Source organism: Centrocercus urophasianus, unplaced genomic scaffold, assembly GCF_019232065.1.
Source record: "Centrocercus urophasianus isolate 14NV4802_14NV808 unplaced genomic scaffold, USGS_Curo_1.0 seq_16, whole genome shotgun sequence".
Classification (NCBI taxonomy): Eukaryota; Metazoa; Chordata; class Aves; order Galliformes; family Phasianidae; genus Centrocercus; species Centrocercus urophasianus.
The window spans coordinates 3,088,938-3,115,330 of NW_024884711.1; the positions used below are offsets into that span (position 1 = coordinate 3,088,938).

Consider the following 26,393-nt stretch of genomic DNA (forward strand, 5'->3'; position numbering starts at 1 on the left):
ATCCTGAAGACTTTAATGTAACTTTGGTACTCAAGGCAAAGAAATGATGACTGTAGGCTTAACAAGCTTTAAACAGTGGGGCAAAGGAAACATAAAAAAAACAAGCACAGAACAAGAAATAACTAGAAATCAAACTGGCAGGTTTTAAATAGAAGTGTAATTATGCTAAGCTTCTAGTTAGCAACATGCTGATTTGGTATCATAACATGATGCAGGTTTTGACAGTCTACTTCTTGACTAGCTTATGTTATAGATTTTATCTAAGACTTTGTTTTACGTGGTTTCCTTTACCAGACAGTCTAGCAAAATTTAGACACTTTCTCAAAGAGCCAGAGAGGGTATTTGAGCTTTCTGTCCAGGTCTTCCCACTCAATTCTTTAGAAGGACAGTAAACTACATTTCAGGATAGATACTAATGAAAACTAAAACAAATGTGTGTCAGGTTGCATTGATGAAGCACTTTGGAAGTAAAATCATTGGAGGCAAATTAGTTAAAATGGGTAGCAGGACAAATCTTTCAGAAAACAGGAGCATAAGGGATATGTTTCGCATGTTCTGCTTTGTCTTGCTTATACAATTTGAGGCCAGGATGATGGAGTACTAAGTTTTTTAATGTGACCTACTACATGCCCACTAAATGTTATCCAGTTATCCCTGTGCTAAGTCTGATTACTGCTACTGGAATAAAGCGTATTTTCCAGAGATCTTGTCTTAGTTGAAGATCTCAGGAGCGGAAGAAAACACAGCTTCATTCTGTAATTTGTGCCAGCGATTATTCACTCTCACTGATAATATCTGTGATTTGAATTTGACTGACTTCAGCTTCCAGCCATCGACTCTCCTTATTCTTTACAAGATGAAAGGACCTTTCAGCTCCTGGCTTTTTCCCCTGCGCAGACACGTACACACAGCTATAAAATTACACCTCCTTCACCTCAATAACAGATCCGCTCATTCAATACACGCTTTGTTTACACGGTTTAGCGCTCGCCTTCTTCACCCACCCCAAATCAAACGACGCAGAGCCGCCCGCCGGGCCGCCTCGGGGAGGCGGAGGGGCGTGATCGTCTGTGTGACCGCTGCGTGGCACCGCCTCCCGCCGCCGCCTCTCGTCCCTTTCCCAGCCCTCGCAGCCGGGAGGCGCGGTGTGGCTGGCGAGACGACGAGCCGAAGCTCCGCGCCATGCCGGCCGCCGCGCCGCCCCCGCTGCACCCCGCGGCGGGCTGCTGCCGGCCCTACGGCCACTGCGCGGGTGAGTGCCTTTCCCGCCTCGCCGCGGCCCGCGAGGGTCGTGTGGGGAGGTGGGGGAGCGCCGCAGCCGGGCTGCAGGGTAGTGCTGGTGGGCTTGGAAGTCGCCCCCGCGGGCTCCGCGCGGGCTCGGAGGGTGTGGAGGGTCGGGGTGCCCCACGTCGGGGTGCTGAGGCGTGAGGCAGCCGAACCTCCCCGGTTGCGTCGCCTTGTGTAGCGGGATCGGTTGTGTTCGTTTCTTAATAACAGAAGCGGTATTTCTAAGAGAGGTGCCCCTTAACTTTGCACAGCCTTAATTTCTGCCTTGCTCTGGGGGCGTACAGTGAGCAATGCCCCTGAATGTGGCTGGGCTGCTGGTTTGGGGCTGGTGTTTTTCATCTTGTGAGATGCTGAGCTTGGAATAACCTCACAGACAGAAACTTCTGCGTACTGAGAAGTTCATTAAAAGGGGAAACCCGGAGATAAGGCAAACCTAACAACAGTGTAACTGAACTCTGAGCCTTTTTGAATTTATTTTGTGAGGGACCAATCTAAGAGTTTAATACTGAATCTGCTAGTGCATCTTGCATGCTTTTGCTTTGGGCTTTATGTAGAAATAAAATCATATGCCTGTGTTTGGTTGCATATGGGTTTCTTTTCCCACCTCCTTTTTATCTTTTTATTCAGCTCCGCTTTTTCCTCTCAACGTGTTTTTTATGTATTTGAAATGCAGTTTTGACTCTGAAACGTTGAGAACCAGCAGAGACTGACAGAACAGCAGGCAGAGCAAAGCTTACAGCACATGTTAGAGCTGCTTTCTGTGGTGCAAGTGCACTTATTACAGCAACTTTGTCACAGTCTTCTGAAGAAGCAGCTGTGTTTTACAGCTATCCTGCAGCTCTTTGGGTAGGACTGATCCCACAGAATTTCTTTCTTGCAGTGCAGTGGGTGTGGATCTACCAGAATGGCTCAGTACTTGCCATGAAGATGTTCATAGGATGCCGACACATCTCCGCTGAGAGATAGCTTCTGATGAATCTCCATCTGTGGTTCATTAACCTGAATTGGATAATTGGGCTTAAACTGTCGGGGAAGATAACTTGGTTTTAATTCAGCTTATTGGCTACTGTTCAAGATTCTGAATTTGAACTGTGCAGAAGTCACCTTGTCTTGTTGTTAGCTGTTTTTCAAGGTAATTGCTTCAGGCACCCTAAGCTGCATTTTGAATGTATCTTTAGCACTGACCCTGTCTGCTTTGTAATGGCTGCACCGCTGCTTTTTCTAGTTGCATTCTGTGGAGCTTCACTTTTTTGGCATCTGTGGGGCTTTCAGCACGTGGTGACTGAGGGGAGTTGTGTGGCATTCATTTCCCCATTTCTCAGATCACTAAGCTCAGTGTGTTTTCTACAGAAATACATGCCGTGTGGTAGGAAACAAGGAAGCTGGTGGTCCTTCCTTCTTTTCCAACAGTTCCAGGGCTAATTGACTTGGTTTCTGTTGCTGCTTTTGCCCTTTTGCTTTGACTTGATTCCTAAACACTTAAAAACATTTCAAGTCAGCGTTGTATGGATTTTCTTGTACATGCAATTAGTACAAGAACATTATGGTGACTAGCAATCTCACTTAGCTCTGTTCTTGCTCTTACTGAAGATAATGTGGATCTTTTAATTAGCTCCAGTGTAACTTGGATCAGAGCTGAGAACATGATGGTTGAAAGGTGAATGTGACATTTCTTGTATTGTAAAGTCATACTGTTCTCCAGGCTTTTTTTGTTCTCAGAATATGTGCTCCGTTCTCCATTTGGAGAATGTTCATCTGATAATGGAAATACTAACCAAAGGGCAGGAGAGCTTCTGCCTCAACTGGTTCTAATGTAAATGTGAGGCTTTGGTAGTATTTGCAAATTTTTCATCTTATCTAGCAGCAATTTACCGTCATTGCAAATGAAAGTCAGGTGCATTTACCTGTTTCCCTCTGTTACTAGTGTAATTTACTTGTCTAATTGTGGTAAGGATTGCAAAACAATTGCCAATGTCATATATTCTTAGAAGCAGCTCTCAATAATCATTCTGAAAATGCTGTCTCTTATTCTGTCAGTATTGATAGCCTGCACATGAACTCAGATTCCTTTTTTTTCTTAAGTTTTCTTGTCACCTCAAATGATATAGTAAGTAGAAATGCAGAGAAATGTCCAGCAATGTCCAAATCCTGATCTTTCTGCTTGTCGTTGTAAGTATAATTAATGCAGGCCTGAGAGATTTGCCTAGGAAACCCATTTTCTTCTAAAAGTATTGCAAAACCATTTGTTTTGCCATGTTTACTTCAGTATGTGACTCTTCTCTGAAAACACAGTTCTGTAACAGTGAGGTTTGTAACATTTGTGTGTTAACCTCTCCTGAATGTGCTGGATTTTCAAGTAAAAAAATCGGGTGAATCGCCCTTTCATAAAGCAGATGAAGAATCAGGCTCTGGCAGGTCTTTCCTTTAGTTATGCTACAAAGTTATTGGTAATAAAGGATCTGGAAGCCTAATTAAACCCTCAGTGACACCTCTGCATGCTCTCTATTTTTCCACTGGGTCTGCTCAGTTGCAACTGATTAGTCATCGAGTTGAGGTTTAGGAAGCAATGGAAGTAAAATCCCAAACTGAAAGAAAAGGATTCCTGCTCACTTGTTTGAGACAAAGCTGGCTAAGAGTAACAAAAAGCAGTGGAAACTTACCTGTGGTGAAACAGCAGCAATTAATTAGAAATATGAGTGCTGCTCCAAAAGTAATGCCTCCCATTTTGTTATGTTGGCCCACGATGTCAGAGGTGCGTGTTGGTGGTGTGGCAGTAGGGGTTGAATCTTCCCACCAATACCCCATTACTTTTTGTTGTGATGTGAAAGGTGGCAGCAGACAGGCAGTCTGACCAATAGGCATCTGATGTGGAATCTTGTAAGAAGCAAAGATGTGTCACTGAATTCATCTGTATGGAAAACATGGCACCAACTGACATTCACTGCCACTAGCTGAATGTCTATGGAGACCCAACAGTAGATGTGAGCACAGAGAGGTGGCGAGTGATGTGTTTTAGCAGACCACAACAGTAGGTCAACTCTGCTGGTGCAGACGTTTATAAGCATGGCATGCAGGCTCTTGTTTGCTGCTGGCGAAAATACATAGCTGATGGTGGTGATGATGTTGAAAAACAGTGCTTTGTAGCTAAGAATTGGCTCTATCAAGTGGTGTCATTGTGCTCCTTGGATCTGTTGTAGTTTCCATGGAAATAAATAGGAGGCACTACTTTCGGAGCAACCTACGTCTGTGGCAGTTTAGAGGTCAGGGGCATCTGTGTGGAAGTGAAACTGCCTGTGCATTGAGCCTTGAGAAACAGATGGAGAATTTTGCCAGCTGGATCCTGGCAAACCTTGCTGTTGTGTAAGATGCTTTTGTTTCCCTCCATCAGTTCTGTCCTCTTGTGCTGGAAGGTCCCAGACTGCAGAGCTCACTTTTCTGCTTACTGAGGCTGACCCTAAACCTGTCAAAAGCCAAAAAGCAGGCAAGTCTCTTCCCAGTAAAATATTCTGCCTGTCATCTTTGGGGAAAAAAAAAAAAAAGAAAGAAATGAGCAGTTTCATAATGTTCCTTTTTTGGCATTTTGCAGGGTTATAAGTTAAACAAGCTTCGTGTGTCTGAAAGCATTGATTGATTTCACACGTAGTGCACTTAGTCTTTGCAGATTATGCATTTGTATACTTCTTTAAAGGACTTTCTTCATGCTCACTTTTTTGATTTTTCTACCCTTAAAATGTCAGAAAGAATATATAATGAAAGTGGAGTTCTACTCTAAAAAAAACCCCATAAAAGTGATGGCACTTGTGACTCATTACCAGACTACATGTAATCTTTACCTTCATCTGCTGATCTGAGTGATTCAGCTCAGTTTAACACTAACATGGCAATAGCCATCTGTGTTTGCTGTAAATATTTTATTTTTTTAATTACAAATGGCTTGGTTTAGAAAATCTCAGTGTGGTGGGGTTGCTGAGGGCCTGCAGGGGGAGCAGATGAGCGGCCAGGAGGGTTATTTTTGCCCAAGCTCCATTGGCAGATGGGGAAAGGGAGTGTAAAACCGTCAGGGCAAATCTGGCCTCCCTGCAGCAGTCTCTGGGGGGAGCCAGATGGGAAAGGAACAGGGCAGCAGCGACTCTGGGCATTTCACAGAAGTGCAGGGAAGATAAAGAAGAGAAAAGGAAAACGGTCAAGTTTACCTTCTTTAAGGAGAAAGAAGGAAGGATAGCTGCTAAATGTCATTTATCCCTCATGATTCCCAAATACAGTAAATACGGTCACATGCTCCTGCGTGCTGAGCCTCCTACATGTGTTTCACTGCAGGTTGGCACCCACGCTGGGCTGTGGGTGACACAGAGGCAGCATCAGTCCTCAGAATGGAAGAATCCAGAGATCGTGTAGGTACAGCAAATATCCAGGGTGGGTATCCCTCAGGCTTCCTCCCTTGCCTGTAGTGCAGTTGGATACAAGATTCTTCAGCCAGGCTGTCCCACCAGACAGTCCTTCCCATCTTAACATCTCTACATCTGCCTGCTTTTTGGGTGCTGCTGTCCCACAGCTGTTAGTGAACAGAGAGAGGGAAATGGACAAGAAGGAAGTAAATATGTGAAAGAATGAGAATAGACGTTTTGGGAACAGAAAGATTTGGAGATGTCTAGCTTGTGATTTGCATGGCATAATGTTTATTTCATTCTTAAAATCAAAAGCTTGCTCAGTGCCTGCCTAGGGCTTCTGAGATCAGGGAGTGGGTGCGAATGTGTGTGTTTCCCACTCTTTTGTACTTCATGATCAGTTCTAAGGATGTTGACTTTCCTCACAGCTGACACGTTAGCTGTTGCTTAATAGGACCAGGCATAATTTGCCCAGCAGAAACTTTAGTTCTGTTGGTGAGGTGTGGGAAAGAAGGAACCCAACTTGACACACAGCTGAATTTGCAGGGCTGACAGTTAAGAAATAATACTGCATGCAAAGTTAAGCATGCTTGATGTGAAATCATGAAATACAATGAACTTGGAAGCCCATCTTACTAATTTTATAGGATCTTTTAAGGCTAAAACTGTATACTTATGAGGCAGATGTGTTATTCTAGTTTGTTTCTCCTTTTTGTGGATAAGTTCAGATTATTTTTTCTTCAGTGGACTTAGAATGCTGCCTGAGCTGCTGAGGGATTTTAGTTTTCTGTAGATTGAGTTAGACTGGGTCAGCAGTTATCTCTGTTATGCTTCTACAAACTGAACACGAATATGCTGGCATGAGCTTGATTGGAGATGCCCACTAGGGTAGTTGAAGTGATGCCTGTAGAGATTAAACTAAATTCCTTTTTTGATTGTGATAGTATTACAGCTGTTCTTGAAGGTGTCCACGTGATAAGGAGTATTTGGAAGATTGAATGTGTTTTTGTTTTCCTGCTGCACCAATAGCTAATAGATTGGAATACATGCAAACAGCATGATGGATTGATTTCTGTTGTCATCTGATAAAATACACTTCATCTACAACTATTTAGATCATGCTTATTTTGTTTGTTTTTGTAGATCATGTTTATGATCCAGTATGATTTACAGTAACATTTATAATGTAGTATGTTTTAGAGCTGTCTTAGCATCAAAGATATTCCAAACGTGCATAGTTACTCAATATACTTCCAGCAGGCCAGGTACTTAGAATCTAACATTATTCAGGTTACAAAGTCAAGCCTTTATGACTATTGATGAGTGGTGCTGCCACCTACTCCTGTTCCTGTGTATTATGATATAACCATTAATTAAATTATCAGAGGCTGCTTTTTTCCCCAGGGTCTCTGGCTCCATCAGTGCATAGGATGGACGAAGCTGTAATAATGAGCATCTGCTCGCAGTTTACCCTGGCTGTTCATGCCTTTCACTGCATGCTTTTTGAACCCTGCTCTTATTGCTGGTTTATTAACTTGTAGGATTTTCTGCTGTGGCTTTTGCTCCAGCAGCAAATGTGGGTTGATATCTCTGTGAAAGCACTAAAGGGAGGACATTGACTGCGTTTTGTTCAGCGGAAGATACAAAAATATGAAGTGAAAAAAACTTTAATGTGGGCAGAAATGTCACCTGAGATGCACAGGCCGAGGATTTGGGGTTGGCTTAGTGTTACATATGTGTTATGTTGTATTACTTGGTGTCTGACATACAGCTTCTAGCAACTTCCCTTACAAGTATGGGCACTGAGCAGTTCTGCAGATCAACTCTCCGGATGTTGTTTGGGTCACCAGAATGTAATTCACTCTGAAAAATCTAGATTAAGTTGGTTGCTTTGAAACTCTGTAGAATTGCTTCCGACACTGCCCAGTTCTCCAGGCCTGTGCTCCCTTAGGCAGTATAACTCTTCTTCCTATATTCTTCTTTTCAACTCTTCAAATTGCAGAGATTAAGTTTCTATAGAGAGTGCTTTTTGTCCATGCAGTCCTGATTCCAGTTTATCTACAAAGGAATGAAGTGGCAATAGAAAGAGGTAGATAACCAGAACTGCAGAGAAGCCGGCCAGGGGGTGAGGGTGGTTCTGTTACAGCTCCCAGTCTTGTCCTTTTGCCAAAGTTCAGCACCTAGGTTGACTTCCCAGCCTGCTCATATTCTCATGTTTTATTGCATCCAAATTACAGTCTCCATCTGCTCTCACTGGGTCAGCAAAGTTCCCAGAAATTGCTGCTAGTCAGGATCTAACCATGGGCCTATTTGCCATGTTCTCTGCAGTCTGTCCCAGTCCCCACTTGTGACTTGGTCTTCTCTTTTCTCTTATTGTCTCATAGCAAACTTCAGCTAGGTTTCCTTCTTCAGCTACTTGGAGGCTGGCTTTTGAATGGTGATATCAGAAGAGCAAGGTCCTTTTCCTACTCCCAATCTTGTTCTCTCCCTACAAACTCTACATCCCATTGCCTTTTGTGGTGGTGTTCTGGTTTTTTTTTTTTTTTTCTGCATTCCTCCCTTGTCAACTTCCATTTTTAACCCATTTTCCAGGCCGCTTTATCCCACATTTCACAAATAATTCCTGATCCTGCTAGGGCTAAGGCATGCTTGAGTCCTAAAGGCCTTCATTGGATCTCAGCCGTGTAAGCCTTTAGAGCTTTCTCAGGAGCCAGCTGGGATTGCCCTGCAGTCTTTAACACTGTCTCTATCCACACCTTGTGAGTTTTGACTTCCTTTTTCTGCATAGGATGTTATTTGATGCATGGTAGCAGCCTTTCATTGTTACTGTAATAAATTCTTGACTCAAAGAAAATCTCTTAAAATGCTGTAAAGTCTGGCAGGGAGGCACAGTGATCAGGAAGGCAGAAAAGACAGGGAGCTATGGCTATTTAGGGAGAGAGAGAAGAAAAAAAAAATTAACACCAGTGTTTCCAATTGTAGAGCTGTAAATAATGCCCATGTAAAATTTACTTGCTGTAAAAGGATGCCTGTGATCATATTTTGTTTCCGTGTAACTAATTTAGTGCCTTAAGACTGGTCATGCTGCTGCTTCAGTCTCGGACATTAACGGTGTAGGCTAGCCCTGAAACTTGCAACATTTAATGATTTCCAGCAAGTAAAGGAGCTCAAGATAGCAGGCTTCCAGGGCATCTGGCTGCTGATGCACGCTGGTAACCTGTTCCGTTATGCACTTTGCTGTTCTGAGTTCAAGGTTGAGGAGATTCTTTGCTCCCAACTACTTGAAGATGCTTTTATTACTTCAGCACAATTGAAGAGTTGGTTCAGATTGAGACTGTTCTCCCACCCTGGCATCTTTGTTTTGTGTATCATCAATAGGAATTTCTGGGGCCTAAGGGAAAGGCAGCTTTTAGTGCTATTCTTTCACTTCCTCTTTGAAACAGTGCCTCAAGTATGCTGTTTTGGGACCAATACATCAAAACCACTCCCAATACACAATTTCTATCATGTGCAGCTTTATTTGTGTGAGTAATCCTCATAACTTTTTAGGGAGCTTTCATGAGTGAAGACTCTCATGTGGATCCAAAGTCCTCAAAATAAAGTACAGGGCTTAAGTAGCAACATTTTACTCACAGAATGTGATGCCATAACTCAGTCTTACCTCAGTATTTCTTTCTGCTTTCAATTGTGTTGTAATACTCCTTGTAAAAATTTAATTGCATGACAACCTGTGCCTTGATAGCAGAATTAGCTGCTGGGTAAACCATTCAGTTAATTACTGAAACTGTGATCTCCAACTGGAGAGCCAAGAAGGAATGTAAGATGAGTGGAAATATTTTAATTAATGAGCAAATCTTGGACTAGCCAAAGGAAGGGGTAACTTTTGAAGGGTAAACAGCAGCAATAAATTTTTAATTGTCATGATTGGACACCTCTGGCAAACTCTGTTGCGCATGTTCTTCAGTGCTTAAGTGAACCAAACCCCTACAAGGGGGGGTCTTCTAAAGGAAATTTAATGCTTTTCCATCGTATACTTCACACTCACCTTCCACTCCCGTTAGAATTGACTGTGACTTTTCAAGTGGGCTTTGAATTGGCTTTTATAAATGAACCCCAGAAGCTGTGCTCCATGCAGTAACCAACATTTTCTCCAGGAAGCACTTGCACCATGGTCAGCAGACAGCTGAACTCTTCCTGCTATGTACTTGGGTCCTCAAATGCCTCTGTCTCATCCTCCTTGCTCCTTTAAGGACTTGATGTGATCGATTTACCCCACAAGACCATCATGTCATCTTCATCTGGAAGGCTGTACTGCTCTGAGCCCTAGTTTTCTTTTCTCAGTGCCAGCTTGGATGGCTCAGGTGGGACACACAGTGCTTCTGCCCTTCCAGCAGCAGTCTCAGCCCTGCTGCTCCCCTACGTCTCTGCCTTCATCTTCTGTATCGCCCTATTTTTTAATACTTAGTGGTTTGCAAGTGTATATAGTTAAAAAGCAAAACAGAATAACCACTCCATTTGCATGCATTTGTGCATATAAAATACACTTATTTCTTATAAATTTTAATAACCATTAGCTCTCACAAAGACAGTGAAAAGGAAAACAAGTTTTATTCTCTGATGTATCAGTTGCCAGCACTCAGACTCATTGAAGTGTGTTTCTAGTCCCACCTCCTTCTTCCTTTCTCTCCCACTTCTGTTTAAATATAGAAACGAGGTTTCAAGCAATATGATTTGAAGCTTTAGGATTCATTAAGGATATTTAAAGGCTTTCTAGAAATGTTTGCTGTTGCTTTGTGTTGTTCTTTCCTGGAAGACTGGGGCTTGCTTCACATCAGATAATTAAAATTTGCTTAACTAGAAAATGAATAAAATGCATAGCTGCAACAGGCAATTGAAATTATCTTTTAGTTTATGTAATACACAGATTAGTCATTGCAACCGCTTTGACAAAGTTTGGCACTTCCCACTTCCCTCAGGAAACAGTAGGAGATAACTTTGTGTTTATTTAGGCATTCATGTAACTTCTTTTTTTCCTGTTAGAAAAAGATGTGATAATATTCTTACTCCTTAAATGGTTATATATGTGTTTTAACTTATGATTTGTGTCAAGCTGTTTTGGCTAGGAATGAAGGCAGCTTAACAAGCACAAAAGCACGTTCCTGGGTTGTTCGTTTTAATTGAATAAAACTGCTCTTGCTCTGTTAGCTATAGAATAAAAAATAAATGTGGTTTCCATTTGAAGCTTAGCTGACATAGTGAAGAGAAGAAACATTATTGATGTAATTGAAATAATCAACAGTGTAACCAGGCACTTAAAATGAATGGTTTGCAAAAGGCTTGGTAATGCTAACAGAGCTGGGAGGAACGTAATCTATGGGAAGTCGTTCTTAGTGCAGCATTGTTTGTGTGTTGCATCAAGATAATAAGCTGTAAAAATGTCACGTGCTGTTCCTGTAAGCAAGGTGATGCTTTGACAGTGGGTATACAAGAATCTGAAAGCGCTGATTAAATTCAGAGTTTCAGCAGTTCCTGATAGCCAGCGTAGCCTGAAATTGATTAATATTTCAAGAACTATTATTACATCTGACTCACCCCCTCCCCCCCATTCACAATTGGCTTTTATTCTGAGTACGATGTAAATACCTGCTTTAAAAATTACTAGCACGTTATCATCTTTCAGTAACAAGATCATCCTTACAAACTAGAATGAAGACAGAAATAACTTGTGCCACCACCAAGCATTAGTCACATAGCTCTTATATAATTGCTTACGTCTTCGATCAGCATACTGGCAGCCGGGTGTCTTCGTAATATTTATCTGGAGAAGAAAATACATATTTGTTTGGCAGAGGGATGGATTGAAGCCGAGAGCTATGGGACGTGCTGAGGGGGACACAGCACTTAGGGGTGAGAGCATCACAACGAAGGAATGCCAGCATCATAGCACTAAACAGTAGGCAGTAGCAGAGGGGGGGGCCTGCAGCAACATCTCTTGGTTCTCCTAGGTGCTTTTCACTCTGTTTTACCTTGAAGAAAGAAAAAATACAGAGCTTGAAATACTGAAAATGGCATTTCAGCAGTTGAAAACCAAAACATGATAGGTTTCAGCTTGCTAGAGCTCTTGAACACTTGTCTTACCTGTAGCCCCAAGAGGAGCTGTCAAATGCATGAGTTTTCCTTTGCAGATTGTAACCCTGTCATGTGGCTGTGTAGTCATAATGATGTATTAAAAGTGGGTGGGATTCTCTGGGAGATAAGCATGGGAATTTCCTGGTAAAGTACAGTAATCACTGTGATTCTTTTCCTTTGGGTTGAGCCTGTTAGTTCAAATTCATTAAATGTTTGTTCCTTACTGAATTATAAGACTATTAAATGGAGTTGGAAGCATTCTGTGATCTCATCATAGACATTTATTTCCTGAGACTGAAAAGAATTGCCTGGCAATCAAGTTTTAATAAGTACATGAGATCTGAATACTTACAGTGATATTCTTAGCTTGTTCTTGAGTTTATAAACTGAATTATGCGATGACTTGGCCGTAACCATGTATCGTGTTTTTAGATCTTCCTTTTCATTAATACATGTGAAGAATGGTGAAGAATTTTCTTTGTGTTTTCTTTGGTGTTCAAAGGTGAAATGTTGGAAGAATCATTGTCCTTGAAAGTTATTCAAGACTCTGTAGTTTTACTTACGTTTTTAGAAGAAAATGTCAAACCAAAATATCAAACAGAATTAAGATGGCCTTTCTTTAAGGAAAAAAATACAATAAAAGTACTGAAAAAAATAGTATAAAAATAACTATAAAATAACTTAATATAATTGCTATAGAAGTCTAGAAACTAAGCAAGTGGTCCAGGGAACATAGAGGGGAGGTACTTATAAAGAGTATAAGGTTGCACACACATACTCGTCTGATAGCAGTTTGAAAACAAAACTAATTAATATCTTTTAATTCATGCAGTACAACTATAGAACTTGCTGCAGGGTTTAGAGGTGAAAATTGTAATTGGGTTCAGGAAGGAAACTAGTAAGTTTGTGGGAGGTAAATTTGTAAAAGGATGTTAAACAAGTAAGCCTCTTTTTAGGGGGATTTTTAGCAGATGAAGGCATTTAGGCACTGTATTTTTTCTAAATACAATCTCTTTGTTGTAAATCCTGTATTTATGTTTTCTCACAAACATAAGTATGTATTTCCTCACAAACAGCACCTGTAGTTGCCTGTGTGTGAAGTTACTTTTTAGTGGCTTCGTTGAAGCACTGAATGCAAGTATCCTGACTTTGAGTTTATAACCTCAGCACTTACATAGGAAATATTACTCATAAAGATCTAGTGATGCAAAATGAATAACATACCCACTCTTTCTTTGCTTTAGGACACCGAAGCATGTTTGAGCATATGTCACAAAGTGCAAGCTCAAAGGTAACAGAGAGGAAACTGCGTGGGACTTGTCCTCCTGTTGGTCGTGGAAACTGTGGAAAGCAATGTGTGAATGCAAGCAGTTGTAGATCTTCATGTTTTAATGCCCGGAATGATTTTCACTCTGTACATTCAGAACACAGTCCTGTGAAGCCAAGGATTATTACAGTGGTGAGACCCTGTGGGCATATGCTGAGAAAGATAACCTTGCTTCTGAACAGGAGATCAGTGCAGACCTTTGAACAGCTGATGGCTGACATTTCAGAAGCTCTGGGATTTCCACATTGGAAGAATGATCGTGTGAGAAAGCTTTACAGTCTAAGGGGCAGAGAAATCCAAAGTGTTTCTGACTTCTTCAGAGAAGGTGATGCATTCATAGCTCTGGGCAGGGAGCCCCTTACACTGAAGAACCTGGAAGTGGCAATACAAGAACTTTGTCCTGAAAATCCGTATGCTGCCAGTGCAATTCAGCAGAACGAGGAGCAGTCCCAAAAACTGAAGAGCAGGCTGTGTGATAAAGCTTCAAAAGTGGATGGTGGCTTCGATGAGGTGGAAATTGCCAAGACCTGCAGTGATGCTGTGTCTCCCAAAATGGTAGCTGGAAAAAATCAATCCAAGACGAGGCAAGAAGAAAAAATGAGAACCAAAAAAAAGTGGACCAGAGGGAGTTGGAATGGTGAACAAGGAGTGAGGCCTTCTAGAAAAGCTCGAGAAGATGAGAGGTACCTTAACCAAGATAGGAGTCCTGAGAAAGGGTTAGAAGAGAGTTCAGTGGAGGTACTGAGGTGTGAGAAGTGTGAACGGGAAAGGCAGGCCAGGCAAAAGTTGCAAAGGGAAAGGCAGGCGGAGGCTTCATTTGACAGCACAGACCTGAATGCACGTGCGTGTCAGAGGTACCACGTAGAAAGAAATGCAAAAATCAGGAATTGCCAGAAAGCTTCAGAAATTCCTCTAGAGGATGAAGACGTTGGCTGGAAAGATAACTGCTGTAGGAGGACCTGGAAGCCTCTACATAGGAGTGTTAATGAAGGACTGGAAAAACAAAAAAGGAGCATTGAGAAGGAAAGGGATCTGGAGAAACATGAAAACCGTGAGAAGGAAGTAGTAAAAATAAAGAAGAATGCTGTAGAAGGGCGTCAGATAGCTCATGAAATGAAGGAAGAAAATGGAAGTAGCTGTGTAACAAACCAAAGTGGTTGGCTAATAAAAGACACTCCAAGGGATGCTGAGAAACCATCTAAAACGCATAAGGATGGTAGAGAGGGACAAAGGGCTAAAGAAGAATGTGCCAGGAGGGAGGGAAATGCTGTACATAGGGAGAGTGACATGACACGACGAGAGAAAACAGGAGAGCGTAGATTGAATAAGGAAGAAAACAAGGCTCAGGGACTGGAAATCACCAGCCGAAGGCATGCTATAAAAAGCAGAACTGATGTAGAAAACCACTATGAGATTGGCAGGACTATTGGGGATGGGAATTTTGCAGTGGTGAAGGAATGTCGCCGCTGTGACTCAAATCAGATATACGCCATGAAAATTGTTGATAAATCCAAGCTGAAGGGGAAGGAGGACATGATGGAAAGTGAAATTCTGATCATTAGGAGTCTTTCTCATCCCAATATAGTAAGCTTAATTGAAGTATATGAGACGGAGGCTGAGATCTATCTAATCCTGGAGTATGTCCCAGGAGGGGACTTATTTGATGCAATCATAGAAAGTGTGAAGTTCACAGAGCACGATGCTGCTGTCATGATCACTGACCTGTGTGAAGCCCTGGTGTATATTCACAGTAAGAACATTGTCCACAGGGACCTCAAACCAGAGAACCTTTTGGTAAGCATTTCCAAACATTGTGCAGGAGTCGCATTTATTTTCCTTTTTATTATGGATGTTTGAATAGTTTTATGCAAAGAATATGCAGAGAGAATACACTGTCGCAGAACTGCTTGGGAAAGTGAATGCAACCTTGAAATGAAATTAGCTTTTCAGATCATTTTGCATACATCTACAGTATGCTGCAGATGATGATGTTTGCAAGTAGAAATTCAAATGAAAATAGCCTGGCTTTCAGGGCTAGTGAATATTTGTATTTTTCTGAAATTCTACCATGCTGTTTGTCATCTGGATTTAGGTACCCAAGCTTCAATGTTTTGCATTCACAAAGCATGTACTGAATCATAAGCTGTTTTCCTTGTGGATCAAAATTAATAAGTGACATTAGCCATTTTAATACATTTGGTAAGAGTTCTTGTCCACTGCAGTCACCCGTCCTGAAGAGCACTGTGGTAGTGCTCTACTGTAGTGATTTCTATAAGTTTTTCTTCTATCATGTTCTTTGCTGAAGTAGGAGACTTACTCTCATGTAAATATGCACAGAAATGTTTTCAATATTGACTCTTGGTATGACACCCATTATAGGAGTGTGAAAATAAACAACTGTTCCTTGCCAGTCATTTGTTACGCTCTTCTCCTAGGTTCCAAAATTCATCACAGGCAGTCATCAAATATTTGCTTTTCTCTAACAGAGCTAATTTGATCTGCTGATGGAAGATTGTAGTTAGCCAAAAAAGGATAATAGACAATTTAGTCCTATGTGCCAGTCAGTTCCTTAAGGGAATTAATGTTAGCAAGTGTGAATTTCTGGAGAAAGGCAGCAGTGTAGCCTGTAGGCTGTGCAAAGGTGGAACAAAGCCGGGCCTGTAAGGTTTGTATCCAGACCTTTTGATTAACCAGTGGTGTTTATATTTGGTCCTGCTACACATTCTGATTAGTCTGACGAAATGCTTAAGTGGTGTGTTTGCATAAATAAAAGGGAGTGCAAGTAGCTGGTTTGCAGAAATAAGTATGGTTCTGGACCCTGCCATCTTCCCTTGTTCTGCTATTAGAGCAAAATTTTACTCAGACCTGAAGGAATTTCTTCCAGAAGCTGATTTTCAATTATAAGCCAGGTTCTGCTCCTTCCTCTTTACTGAAATTAATTTGGTGCATATGAAACATATGAGACCAGATGCTTCTCTGTGTATCATGTGTAATCTTCACAGTGATACAATAAGTGTAAAGAGAGGCATGGTTCGGGTCTCATCTGATGGTTTTCACTTGTAGTTCACAGCACTGCCATACAAAGATCCATGAGCAGTGGCGAATTTTTGTAGTACAGAAGTCATTTTGTTGCCTGCTCTGGCTGAAAGCACAGAAAATGTATTTCAAGGACAGCCTTGCCCCCCCACTGTTGAGGTATTTTGTCATGTAAGAATTGCATTACAAACAAAACAAGAAAGAACGTTTTACCTCTTCCGGTTTCCCCTTGTTTGTTAATTGGTTGAATAGCTGTTTCAGAAACAGCTTTTTTTTTTTTAAGTTAGTATATTCAAAAAGTCAAATGATTCTGTAGATTGTTGGTAATATTGGCTAGCTCATCAGATATCTAAGAAGTGCCCCTAAAAATACAGGCCATTTGAGCAGGTTTCTGGCTTTTTGAATTTTAGTGTGCTGACTCCTTAGAGTAGAAGGACACCTCCAGTTGAGCTTAGTGACAGCCAGAACTGAACCATAACGACCATTTGTGAAGCAAATTTTATGGGTTTATCTGCTGTTATTGGGCGAAGGGCTGGAAGCTGTCTGCTGGAAGTGCTGACATCCTGCAATGTCTCCTTTTTGTCCTTGGTTCTGGGATAGCTCTTGCTTCACGTCACATTGTTACACCACAGATTTCTGTCTCGGTTGGTCTCCCTAGGCAATTTGTGCACAGAGGACAGAAATAGGCCCTTACTTTTTTAATGAATCATTTAGGTTGGAAAAGATCTTCAAGGTCATCAAGTCTGACCATTTCCTAACACTAAGAATTCCTCCTCTAAACCCTCTCCCTTAATACCATGTCCACATGGCTCCTGATTACCTACAGGAATGGCAACTGTCATCTCCCTGGGCAGCTTGTTGCAATGCCTCATCACCCTATCTGTGAAGGAGTTCTTCCTAATATCCAATCTAATCTAGTCCAGAGGTTTGATTAAAAATAAGCAGCCAGGGAAAGAAGAGAAACTATTTCCCTCCTTACAGAGGAAAAGGTGCAAATATACTTTGATGTCTAGTGAATTGTGAAATTGTTCACACAGGAACTTGAAACCTGATTTTACTGGTTTGCTGTGCTATTCCTGTTGCTCTTATGGCAATATTCTCTAGTTAAAGACTTCCGTGACAGCCCTCCAGTATCCTTTTTGCCTTTCTCCCTCCGTCTTTCATTACTGTGTCTGCTCACAGCTTTCAAACTCCTTGCAGCATAGCTGTGAGGCAGAAAGGTGGTGACTTGTGCTACCAAAACAAAATCTGTGTGACAGCTGGTGTGAAGACACCTGCTTTGAAACCCACCCTTTCCACTAACAGAATCACCTGGCGTAGGATTAAATGTTCAGCAAGAAAGCCTTTGCTACCAAGCTTCTGCAGTGTGGTGTATTTGGTCTCACAAAATAAGGTGGGCCCCTCTTTAGGGCTAACTGGAAATGCATGGGAGTGGAATTTCCTAACTAGATTTTTAGCTAAGGGGCTGCTGTTTAATGTCACAGGTGGTCTTGTGGGTCAGAAACTTAGTGTAGAGAATCTTTTTCCAGGTTAAAATTATAGAAAATGTAAAGCCACATCCCTGTCCCCTTTTTTTGATGTTGGGCATGCATATTTCTGTATTTGTGACCGTAAACTTATATCCTTGTACCAGTCCCAAGCACAGTAACAGTGTTGTAGCTGCTTATGAGTTTGAGTTTCTTTCTCTTCCTGCTCCTCCTTTTTTCTTCATGTTTTCATGTGTATGACACTGTGAAGCATAACCTTTTTATGAAGTGACTTTGGTTTTGTGACACTATTTACAAATACAAAAAACGCTGTCACAGTTTTCCAAGTGCATTGGAGTTAAAATCCTGTTTAACTGTAGAATCAGAAAATGGCTTGGGTTGGAATGGCCCTTAAAGGTCATCTGGTTCCAATGCCATTGCTGTGGGCAGAGTTGCCAACTGCTATCTCAGGATGCCCAGAGCTCCATCCAGCCTGGCATTAAATAGGTTTCATGGATGGGGCATCCACTGGGCAACCTGTTCCAGTGCCTTACCACCCTCTAGAAGATCTCCTAATATCTAATCTAAACCTCCACTCTTTTAGTTTAAAGCCGTTCCCCTTTGTCATTTCACTATCAGACTGTAAAAAGTCAATCTCCCTGCTGCTTATAAGCTCCCTTTAAATACTGCAAAGCTGCACTGATGTTTTCCCAGAGCCTTCTCATCTCTAAGCTGAACAAGCCCAGCCGTTTTTTGTAGGAGAGTTTCTCCAGCACTCTGATCATCTTCACGGCCTTCTTATGGGCCTGTTGCAAAAGCTCCACATCCTTCCTGTGTTGGTAGCTCCAGCCTGGACACAAGTGATTTATACGAAGCCTCACAAGGACAGAGCAGAGGGGGGCAGTCACCTCCCTTGCTCTGCTGGCCACCCCTTTTCTGACACAGCCCAGGATTCAGTAGGTTGCAAATGCACAATGTTAGCTCATGTCAAGCTTTTCATTTACTGGGACCACCAAGTTCTCTGCAGGGCCGCTTTCAATGAGTTCTGTTCCCTGTCTGTAGCATATCTGGGATTGCCTCGACCAAAGTGCAACATCTTGCACTTGGCCTTGTTGAATCTCATGAACTGCACCGCTCAGCTTAGTGTCATCAGCAAACTTGCTGAGGGTGTGCTCAGTATGCCTGTCTAAGTCATTGATAAAGACATTAAAAAAAGAAAAAAAGTGTCCTGCTGGGTGCTTTCAGTATGATAAAGCTAGGCAGCTTATTTTCTGAGATATTTCTTCGTGAGAGATGGAGAGATTCTTCTGTCTACCAGTGTGGGATGACTGAAAGCTCCAATGCGTAAGAAGTGCTTTTTCCTTAGCTCTTGTTGTAATAGACAAGAAGTCCCATGGATCAGCTTGATTTCATTATGTTGATATGAGGATCTGGACTACTAAACACACATGCATAAAGAGGAATATTAATGTTTTAAGTCCTCTTTTAAACACCCTGATGGATTTCCCAATGTAGATGTGAAAACAAACAAGAACTTTGGAGTTATCAGCAAACAGGAAAAAAAGGAAAAGACCAGATTTATCCCTTTTTGAAAACAAGCTTTGTTTTGTGTTAGTATAATACAATCTTTCAGGTGTATGGCTAGAAATCCACAGACAATATTTGGATATCCTGTGTTCAAGAGAGTAGCAAGCATTTCTGATTCCCTTTGATTTGGGGCTACCACTGCTGGCTTACCTTGCAGCTGAATGGCACAAGTACTTGTTTGGCTTAAGCTGGCCATCTGTTGACAAAGTGTATTTGAATGCTGCTCTTCCTCATCTCAGTTAGCTCTTTAGGCAGGTAAGATGAGGCAGCACTTTTGAAAGAACTTGTGGAACCGTTTTTGTGTAGTCTTGAATACAGATGCTGTAACAGGTATCGTGGTAAAGGCAGTATGACCCTCTAATGTTAGAGTTTTTGCTTTGCACCATTTCAAAGCATATATGGCAGAAGTCAGGGGTTAGATCTCTTTTGAGAAGAGATTTCTGTGTTACTCTGTAAGTAAACGCTCAAGAGGGAATATCCTGAGAAGCCTTTCTTTGAAAAAAGCATATTTGCCTCAGTTTCTGTTTTGCTGCCAGGTGATGGAAAGGTGAACTGGAGAACACAACATTTGGGATGAAGTGTATGCCCAATTGGTCTGTGCTGCCCTTGAGTTATTTTGAGTGAGGATGCTGAGGAGTTCTATGCTGAGGTTTCCAGACATGCTGACAGATTTCATGCTGTCTTAGAAATTATTATCATAAAGCTGTGAAAATATATCTGCGTCGCATGGTGTTCCTGGCTGTTCGGTGAAGTAAAAGGAAAGTTCAGTGATTTTTGTGCTCACAAACATGTGGTGCAGTATTGCCACCTTGTGCTCCGATGTGAGATTAGGGCTATGGCTTTCTTGTAAAAAGTGTAACTGTATATTTCAAGCAAAATTACTACTGGCTTTTACAGGTTGGACTTCAGACCTGTATATTCTCCCCTTGCTGATTTGATTAAAAGAAACAAACCAAAAAACTCAATTGTATAAACTTTCCAGGGTTATTAGTGCTGGTGCAGTGCAGGATATTAGTAGAAATTCCATGTGTGACATCATTTCCTTATGTAATTTGAAAATCCTCATATACATGGTCAAAAAGTGTATTTGTGCTCACGTAGCACAAATGAAATTGAGTATTTCAATTGTGATTTTTTTTTGGTAACTTTCTACCACTGTTGACCACATGATTAAAATATTGATTTTGTGGATAGATGCTGCTCTAGAAAATAACTGTTAGTTGTTTTTCATTTTTGTTAGCTGTGGAGCCTGCATTGTGTGATGACAAAAAAAACCTTCATGAAATTAACAAATTCAATAAAAGAGAAGGTAGCATTTTATCTTTCTCCTACGGAAGCTTTGTCTGCACAGCTCTTCTTCACACTGAGAAACACTTCATTTTTTCTTTAAACAGGAAAAAACCTCGAAAGTTTTTGTTTAGTTAGAACTGGAAGAGTGCTTACAGCTTCTGTAAGGAAGATAAATGGGAATTAATTGGCTGTAATGTAGGGCAGTGCAAATTTTATCCTGTCTGTACCCCTAGTTATAAATGAGCATCTTGAATTTTTGGCTGCCTCAAGCACTGCCTGATGGCAAAGTATGAGGTGTTAAAGCCTGAAGCATTTCTGTCACATCATATTCTGCTCTGTGTGTTCAAAACCTGAAAACAGATTTTCTTGGTTTTCCTGTAGTCATGTGAAGTCCTTTTGCCTCGCAGTTAGAGACAGGTAATTTCTCATTAAAAATGTTTTTGTTTTTACTTAAAGAATATTTGAGTTTCAGTAACCAGCATTAAAAATACCGATGTGTTTGATTATCCTGCTACCTTATTCATGACTTGACCTTTCAGTACTTTCTCTCAAAATAATGTTTCATTAGCTGCATTACAAATTAATGCTAAACACTCATGCACACAGAATCTGTGTGGATGCAGGAGGTGGAAACTGCTGGAAAGGCGTGTTGGAGAGCATTCTGTTGGATCAGTTTTTCCTGCTCTTACTGTGTGATTACGGTGACTCTTATTTTCAGGGCAGCAGGTATTTGCAGAGTAATTTGGAAAGAAAATAAAACACTTCCTTCAACCCTATTTCTCACTTTAGACCTGCAATGCAGGTAAACTTTTCAGATGTCTGCATAAAATCTGTGGCGTGTTTGGAAATATCACTTTTATAAAATCATAGAATTGGGCTGAAAAAGACCTTCAAGATCATCAAGTTCAACCATGGGCCTAACTTAGCAAGTCCCATCGCTAAACCGTGTCCTTCACTGAAGCTTAGATGTATCTCTTAAACCTCTCCAGAGGTGGGGACTCCACTACTTCCCCGAGCAGCCCATTCCAACACCTGACCATTCCTTTTGTATAGAAATTCTAATGCCTACTCTAAACCTGTCTTGGTACATCTTGAGGCCCACAGTTTTCCTCTTCACTTTCCTAAAGGGAAAAATAAATCTGTGCTTCATTCCCCTTTGTTTTCGGTCTTCTTCCTTTTCATTTCTTGGAAATGTGTGCCAGAACTTGTAGAGCAAAGTTGTCCTTTTCCATTAGTGCTTTTCCTCCTAACTACATGTGCCATCTATTTATGTGGAAAGAGAAAAGTTTCTGAATACTGTTTGTCAAAATGTGGTTTCCATTTCTTTCTCTTTTACTTGCAGGTACCGTTACTGGAACCTCTTACTCTTTACTATAAAAGTACTACTTCCTTTATCTACCAGGCAATCTTGAAATGCCTGCAAACTAAATATTTATTTTTTCATTGAGTATAGGTTCAGCACAACGCAGATAAGTCTACTACACTGAAACTAGCAGATTTTGGCCTTGCAAAGCTGGTTACAAAACCCATATTTACTGTGTGTGGAACACCAACCTATGTTGCCCCTGAGATACTTGCTGAGAAGGGTGAGTGTATAAATATCTGATTTCTGGCAAGTCATAAAATTACTTCTAACCTTGTAGTCATGGAAATATTCCAGAATGTTTCAACCTACTGGTAGGTTGGCTAGCAGCAAAATCTATGAAAGAATAAAACATTTCTTAGCTTTTGACAAATACAAGCATGGTATCAGTCATATTTTCTTTATTAAGGTCTATGTGATATATAGCTGTGATTTTTGAAGCAGATAAGGCGTTTGAAGCAGACAAAGCATTACAGCATCATAGATAACAATTGCTGAAATTGGGGAAAGAAGCAAAATTTTATCTTGGAACATTAGGATGGTCACCCTTGTTTCGTGTCTGTAACTCAAACAGTTTTTCAAGGCCCTGTAATAGTGCACAAGGATGTTGAACGTGTATGTTAAACTTATTTCACAGACCAAAGCATGGTTTACATCAGAGAGAATTTTTGGTATTTAATATCCAGAAAGATTCAGACCTGGAAAGGAGTCAATTTTTATTAATTACTCAAGAAAAGCTATTTCTGTGTCTTGTTCTGTGGAGCTGGGTTGCACATCTCATACTACATTACATTTCAGTGGAAACTTGGCACTCTCTTAATTCTTTTTTTTCTTTTTAAAAATAATGAGAGTGCTATTTCAGAAATATATCCTGCATGTTTCTCAATTAATCCCCAGTTGACTCTGGTCTTGTTAGATAACACTTGTGAAACATGCTGGAGAAGAGAGGCATTGTGTGAGAACTGTGATTATTAACAGGGAGGATCAGCTTGCAAGTGTGGTGTACCAGCCTCTTATTCTTCTGCTGACCTCATCTTTTTTAGAAACTGGGCAAAGCTTCTCTGTTTCTTTGAGGATGGAATGAAAAAAGAAATAGTTCCTTACCAATTATGAGAAGAAGGTTGTTTTTTTTCACTGTCTTCTTTCCTCTTCCCCACCCTCCCTCAAAAAAGTAAAATAAACCAAACAAAAAAAAAACCAAACCAACTAAAACAACCAGAAAACACCCCAATAAAACACCAAAACTTCCAGTAAAAGGTAATTAGCTGTGATTTGTTTTTTCTTCCTTAGGCTATGGGCTCGAAGTAGATATGTGGGCAGCTGGTGTGATCCTTTACATTCTGCTCTGTGGTTTTCCCCCATTTCGCAGTCAGGAGCGTGATCAAGAAGAGCTGTTTCAAATCATACAGCTGGGTCACTATGAGTTCCTTTCCCCATACTGGGACAATATTTCTGCAGGTAAGATTCATGTATACCAGTTCTGAAAATTGATAAAGCTCTTACCTAGAGTGGCTTGAACACATTAAACTCCTCTTTTCTTCAGAACAGTGATTTTGGTGGATTTTGGAGTATATTACAGGCTTGTTTTATATGATTACATGTTTTACGTGTGAATTTAATCCTCTCAAAGTAGCATCTGCTGTGAATATGAATATCAGGTCTGATTTATACAACAGATTGCTCCCTTTCTGAGGCAAGAACAAAGATTTTGCTCACCTTACTTGTAAGAATTGCCCCTGAAGAACAAAAGGCATCAAAATTATCTTCAGGCTTATGTTGCACTATTGTAAAGATGTGTGTAAAAGAATCTCAAAAGCTGAGAATCAAGTTCTTGCTCTGCAGAACGCAGTGTGAGTTTTCTGTGGAGATAATTTTTGAGGTCGTTTCTTTCCTCTTGCAGGCTAGTAGTGTCTTTTCTGCACTCTTCAAAATCCAACACCCCAAAAACCCACCTCTCCTGTTATCTTTTAGAAACCGTGCTCAACAGTGCTGTATGACTTCTGTGTTCTTTGAGGGACAAGATACCCAATGCTAATTCCTATGAATTAGAACACCTAGCCACATGCCTTCAGGATGCCTTCACGATTAAATTCCCTTCCCTTTCTTCTGTCATTGCTCAGGGGAGATTGGAATCAGTAAAGAATGTACTGGAGTTCTAACATCTCCTGTCACTAGTTCTAGATCCAGTTGCTACAATACTCCGGGGGATGGCCATTAAAAAAATATCATTATCACAGAATCACCAAGGTTGGAAAAGACATACAAGATCATCCAGTCCAACCATCCACCTTTTACCAATAGTTCTCACTACACCATGTCCCTCAACACAAAATCCAGATGTTCCTTGAACTCCTCCAGGGTCGGTGACTCCACCACCTCCCTGTGCAGCCCATTCCAGTGCCTGACCACTCTTTCAGAGGAGTACTATTTCCTAACATCCAGCCTGAATCTCCCCTGGCACAGCTTGAAGCCGTTCCCTCTGGTCCTATCACCAGTTACACAAGAGAAGAGGCCGACCCCCAGCTCACTGCAGTCTCCCTTCAGATAGTTATAGAGAGCAATGAGGTCTCCCCTGAGCCTCCTCTTCTCCAGATTGAATAATCCCAGCTCCTTCAGCTGCTCCTCATAAGACCTGTGCTCCAGACCCCTCACAGCTTTGTTGCCCTTCTTTGAACACGCATTATGATAAAACTAATAAGAAAAATGAGGACCTTTTTGTTAGGCGTAGCTCTCAGAATCATAACATTGCTTTTCTTTTCCCCTCTTTATTTCATAACAGCAGCAAAAGACCTCATTACCAGGCTGTTGATAGTGGATCCCCAGAAGCGCTACACAGCACGGCAAGTACTTCAGCATCCTTGGATCAGAACAGCTGGAAAAACTAACAACAGAAATTTGCAAAGGGAAGTAACGATAAACATTGAGCGTCATTTCCGGACCCAGCGCCGGAAGGAGGCTGTGGATAAAGACACGTGAAATCAATGAGTTCATCTACCCTTCTTTTTTATTAATTAAAAAATTATTTATGTTTTCTAAATGGATTTGGCCTTTAGTTTATGGATTTTGCTGGCAATTGCTAATGCCTCTCTTTTGTTTTTGTTGATTCTGAGATTCTGAAGAAGGACAGAGGTCAAATTTGCATCCACCTCCCTGTATTTTTACTTGCAAGTGTCTCTGACAGCAGTGGTACTAAATATTTCCCAGAAGGTATCTGTTATTTTGAACTTAATGTATATCTTTTTTAGATTACAAATGTTTCTTTTTGTCTAACTTCAGTGATGACTGTGAAATGCTTTCTCTTGTCTCCTTTCATATGGCATCTTCTTTCATGAGTTCTTCTTTTTGCTTTGAAGTTGTGTTATGTTTGTAGCATTGTCAAAATAGCTGTCTGCTCACACATTTGGCGCTAATACTCTGAACTGATTTCTCACCAGTTCCTGCTAGCAATTTAGAAGGTGAGAGAAATATAAATAAATGAATAAATATTTAGCTATAGGATATGTAAGATAAAAAATACTATTTATTAAGTTGTGAGGGGAAAAAGAAATCATTATAGTTGAAATTAGCTATTCTATGATATCTCCCTTGGCAACATCTTTTCATGGGGTGTTCTCAGGATCAGAGTTCTGTTAAACTGCTGTAGTTTGTATAGTACAATAGTTTCAGTTCTTTACAAGAAGAAGTGGGAAGATACCATGGCTGATACTGCTTCAAGACTGTAATACCTTTTACAGTGCTTTTCTTCTGTTCTGGAAAGTGGGAAGTTAATGGTGCTGAGGAAGCATTAGTTCTTTTCCCAAAAGTATATTTGTAGAATTTTAACCCAAGCTTTCTTCTCATACTGAATTCTTTCTTAGGAACCATCCACATGGATCTGTGACTTTTTCAAGTTGATGGAGAATAGAGAGCTGGGAAGCTGCTTCTTTGTCTTAAGTTAGCTCTTACCTTCATGGTTTCCTTGTTATCAACACGATTCACAGTTGAATTGCTTTTATACACTTTTCTGTGTAGTTCAACAAACTCCTTTTTTCCAGGTTATCTTTGAGGACTCTATCTCCTCAATTCCACGAGAATGCACAATGGTATGAAATGACATTACAATTCTACTCAGGAAAAACAATTTCTTGTTAGTCTATGGGAAGGTTTCCCAAGGTATGTGTCAAATGCTTCATTGCTTATGTTACTTATAACTGGAGTTTTTAAGAAGTCTGGTGGGGAACGTTACCATCCAGAGAAAGACCGTGACCTGGGAGATCTTTTGAATCTCAGAACTTTTGGTTAACTAATCGAATCAAAAAAGCACTTCAGTTGTCTGATAACGCTTTGTCCATGAGTTGTATGGTAGCAAATAACACAATAAAACTACCAATTCTACTAGCATCAAGTTCATAGTCTCTAGAATTGAATGCGGGTATTTCAAAATGACAGACGTCAGAGGCATTTTAGAATCAGTAGAACACTTCCATAACTATAAGAAAGAATATTTCTGCTGAGTGCTAACATTTGTGAACTTTTTGAATTAC

The 26,393-nt window shown here is 40.8% G+C and overlaps 1 protein-coding gene across 5 annotated transcripts in view; it reads left to right on the top strand.

Annotated features, from left to right (window-relative positions):
* Positions 1-26,393, top strand: part of DCLK3 (doublecortin like kinase 3) — a 47,176-nt gene that overhangs the window by 19,569 nt on the left and 1,214 nt on the right. For 2 of the 5 annotated variants that reach the window (XR_006168619.1, XR_006168620.1), the window contains exons 1-5: positions 1,183-1,252; positions 13,046-14,922; positions 21,961-22,093; positions 23,161-23,328; positions 24,650-26,022. Coding sequence is in view for 2 of the 5 variants with exons in the window: in XM_042817631.1 (XP_042673565.1) it covers positions 1,183-1,252; positions 13,046-14,922; positions 21,961-22,093; positions 23,161-23,328; positions 24,650-24,846 (2,445 nt within the window). In the remaining 3 variants the exon portion in view is untranslated. Of the gene's footprint in view, positions 1-1,182; positions 1,253-13,045; positions 14,923-21,960; positions 22,094-23,160; positions 23,329-24,649; positions 26,245-26,393 lie in introns of those variants that run through there. The other 3 variants (XR_006168618.1, XM_042817631.1, XM_042817632.1) reach the window with 3 other exon arrangements.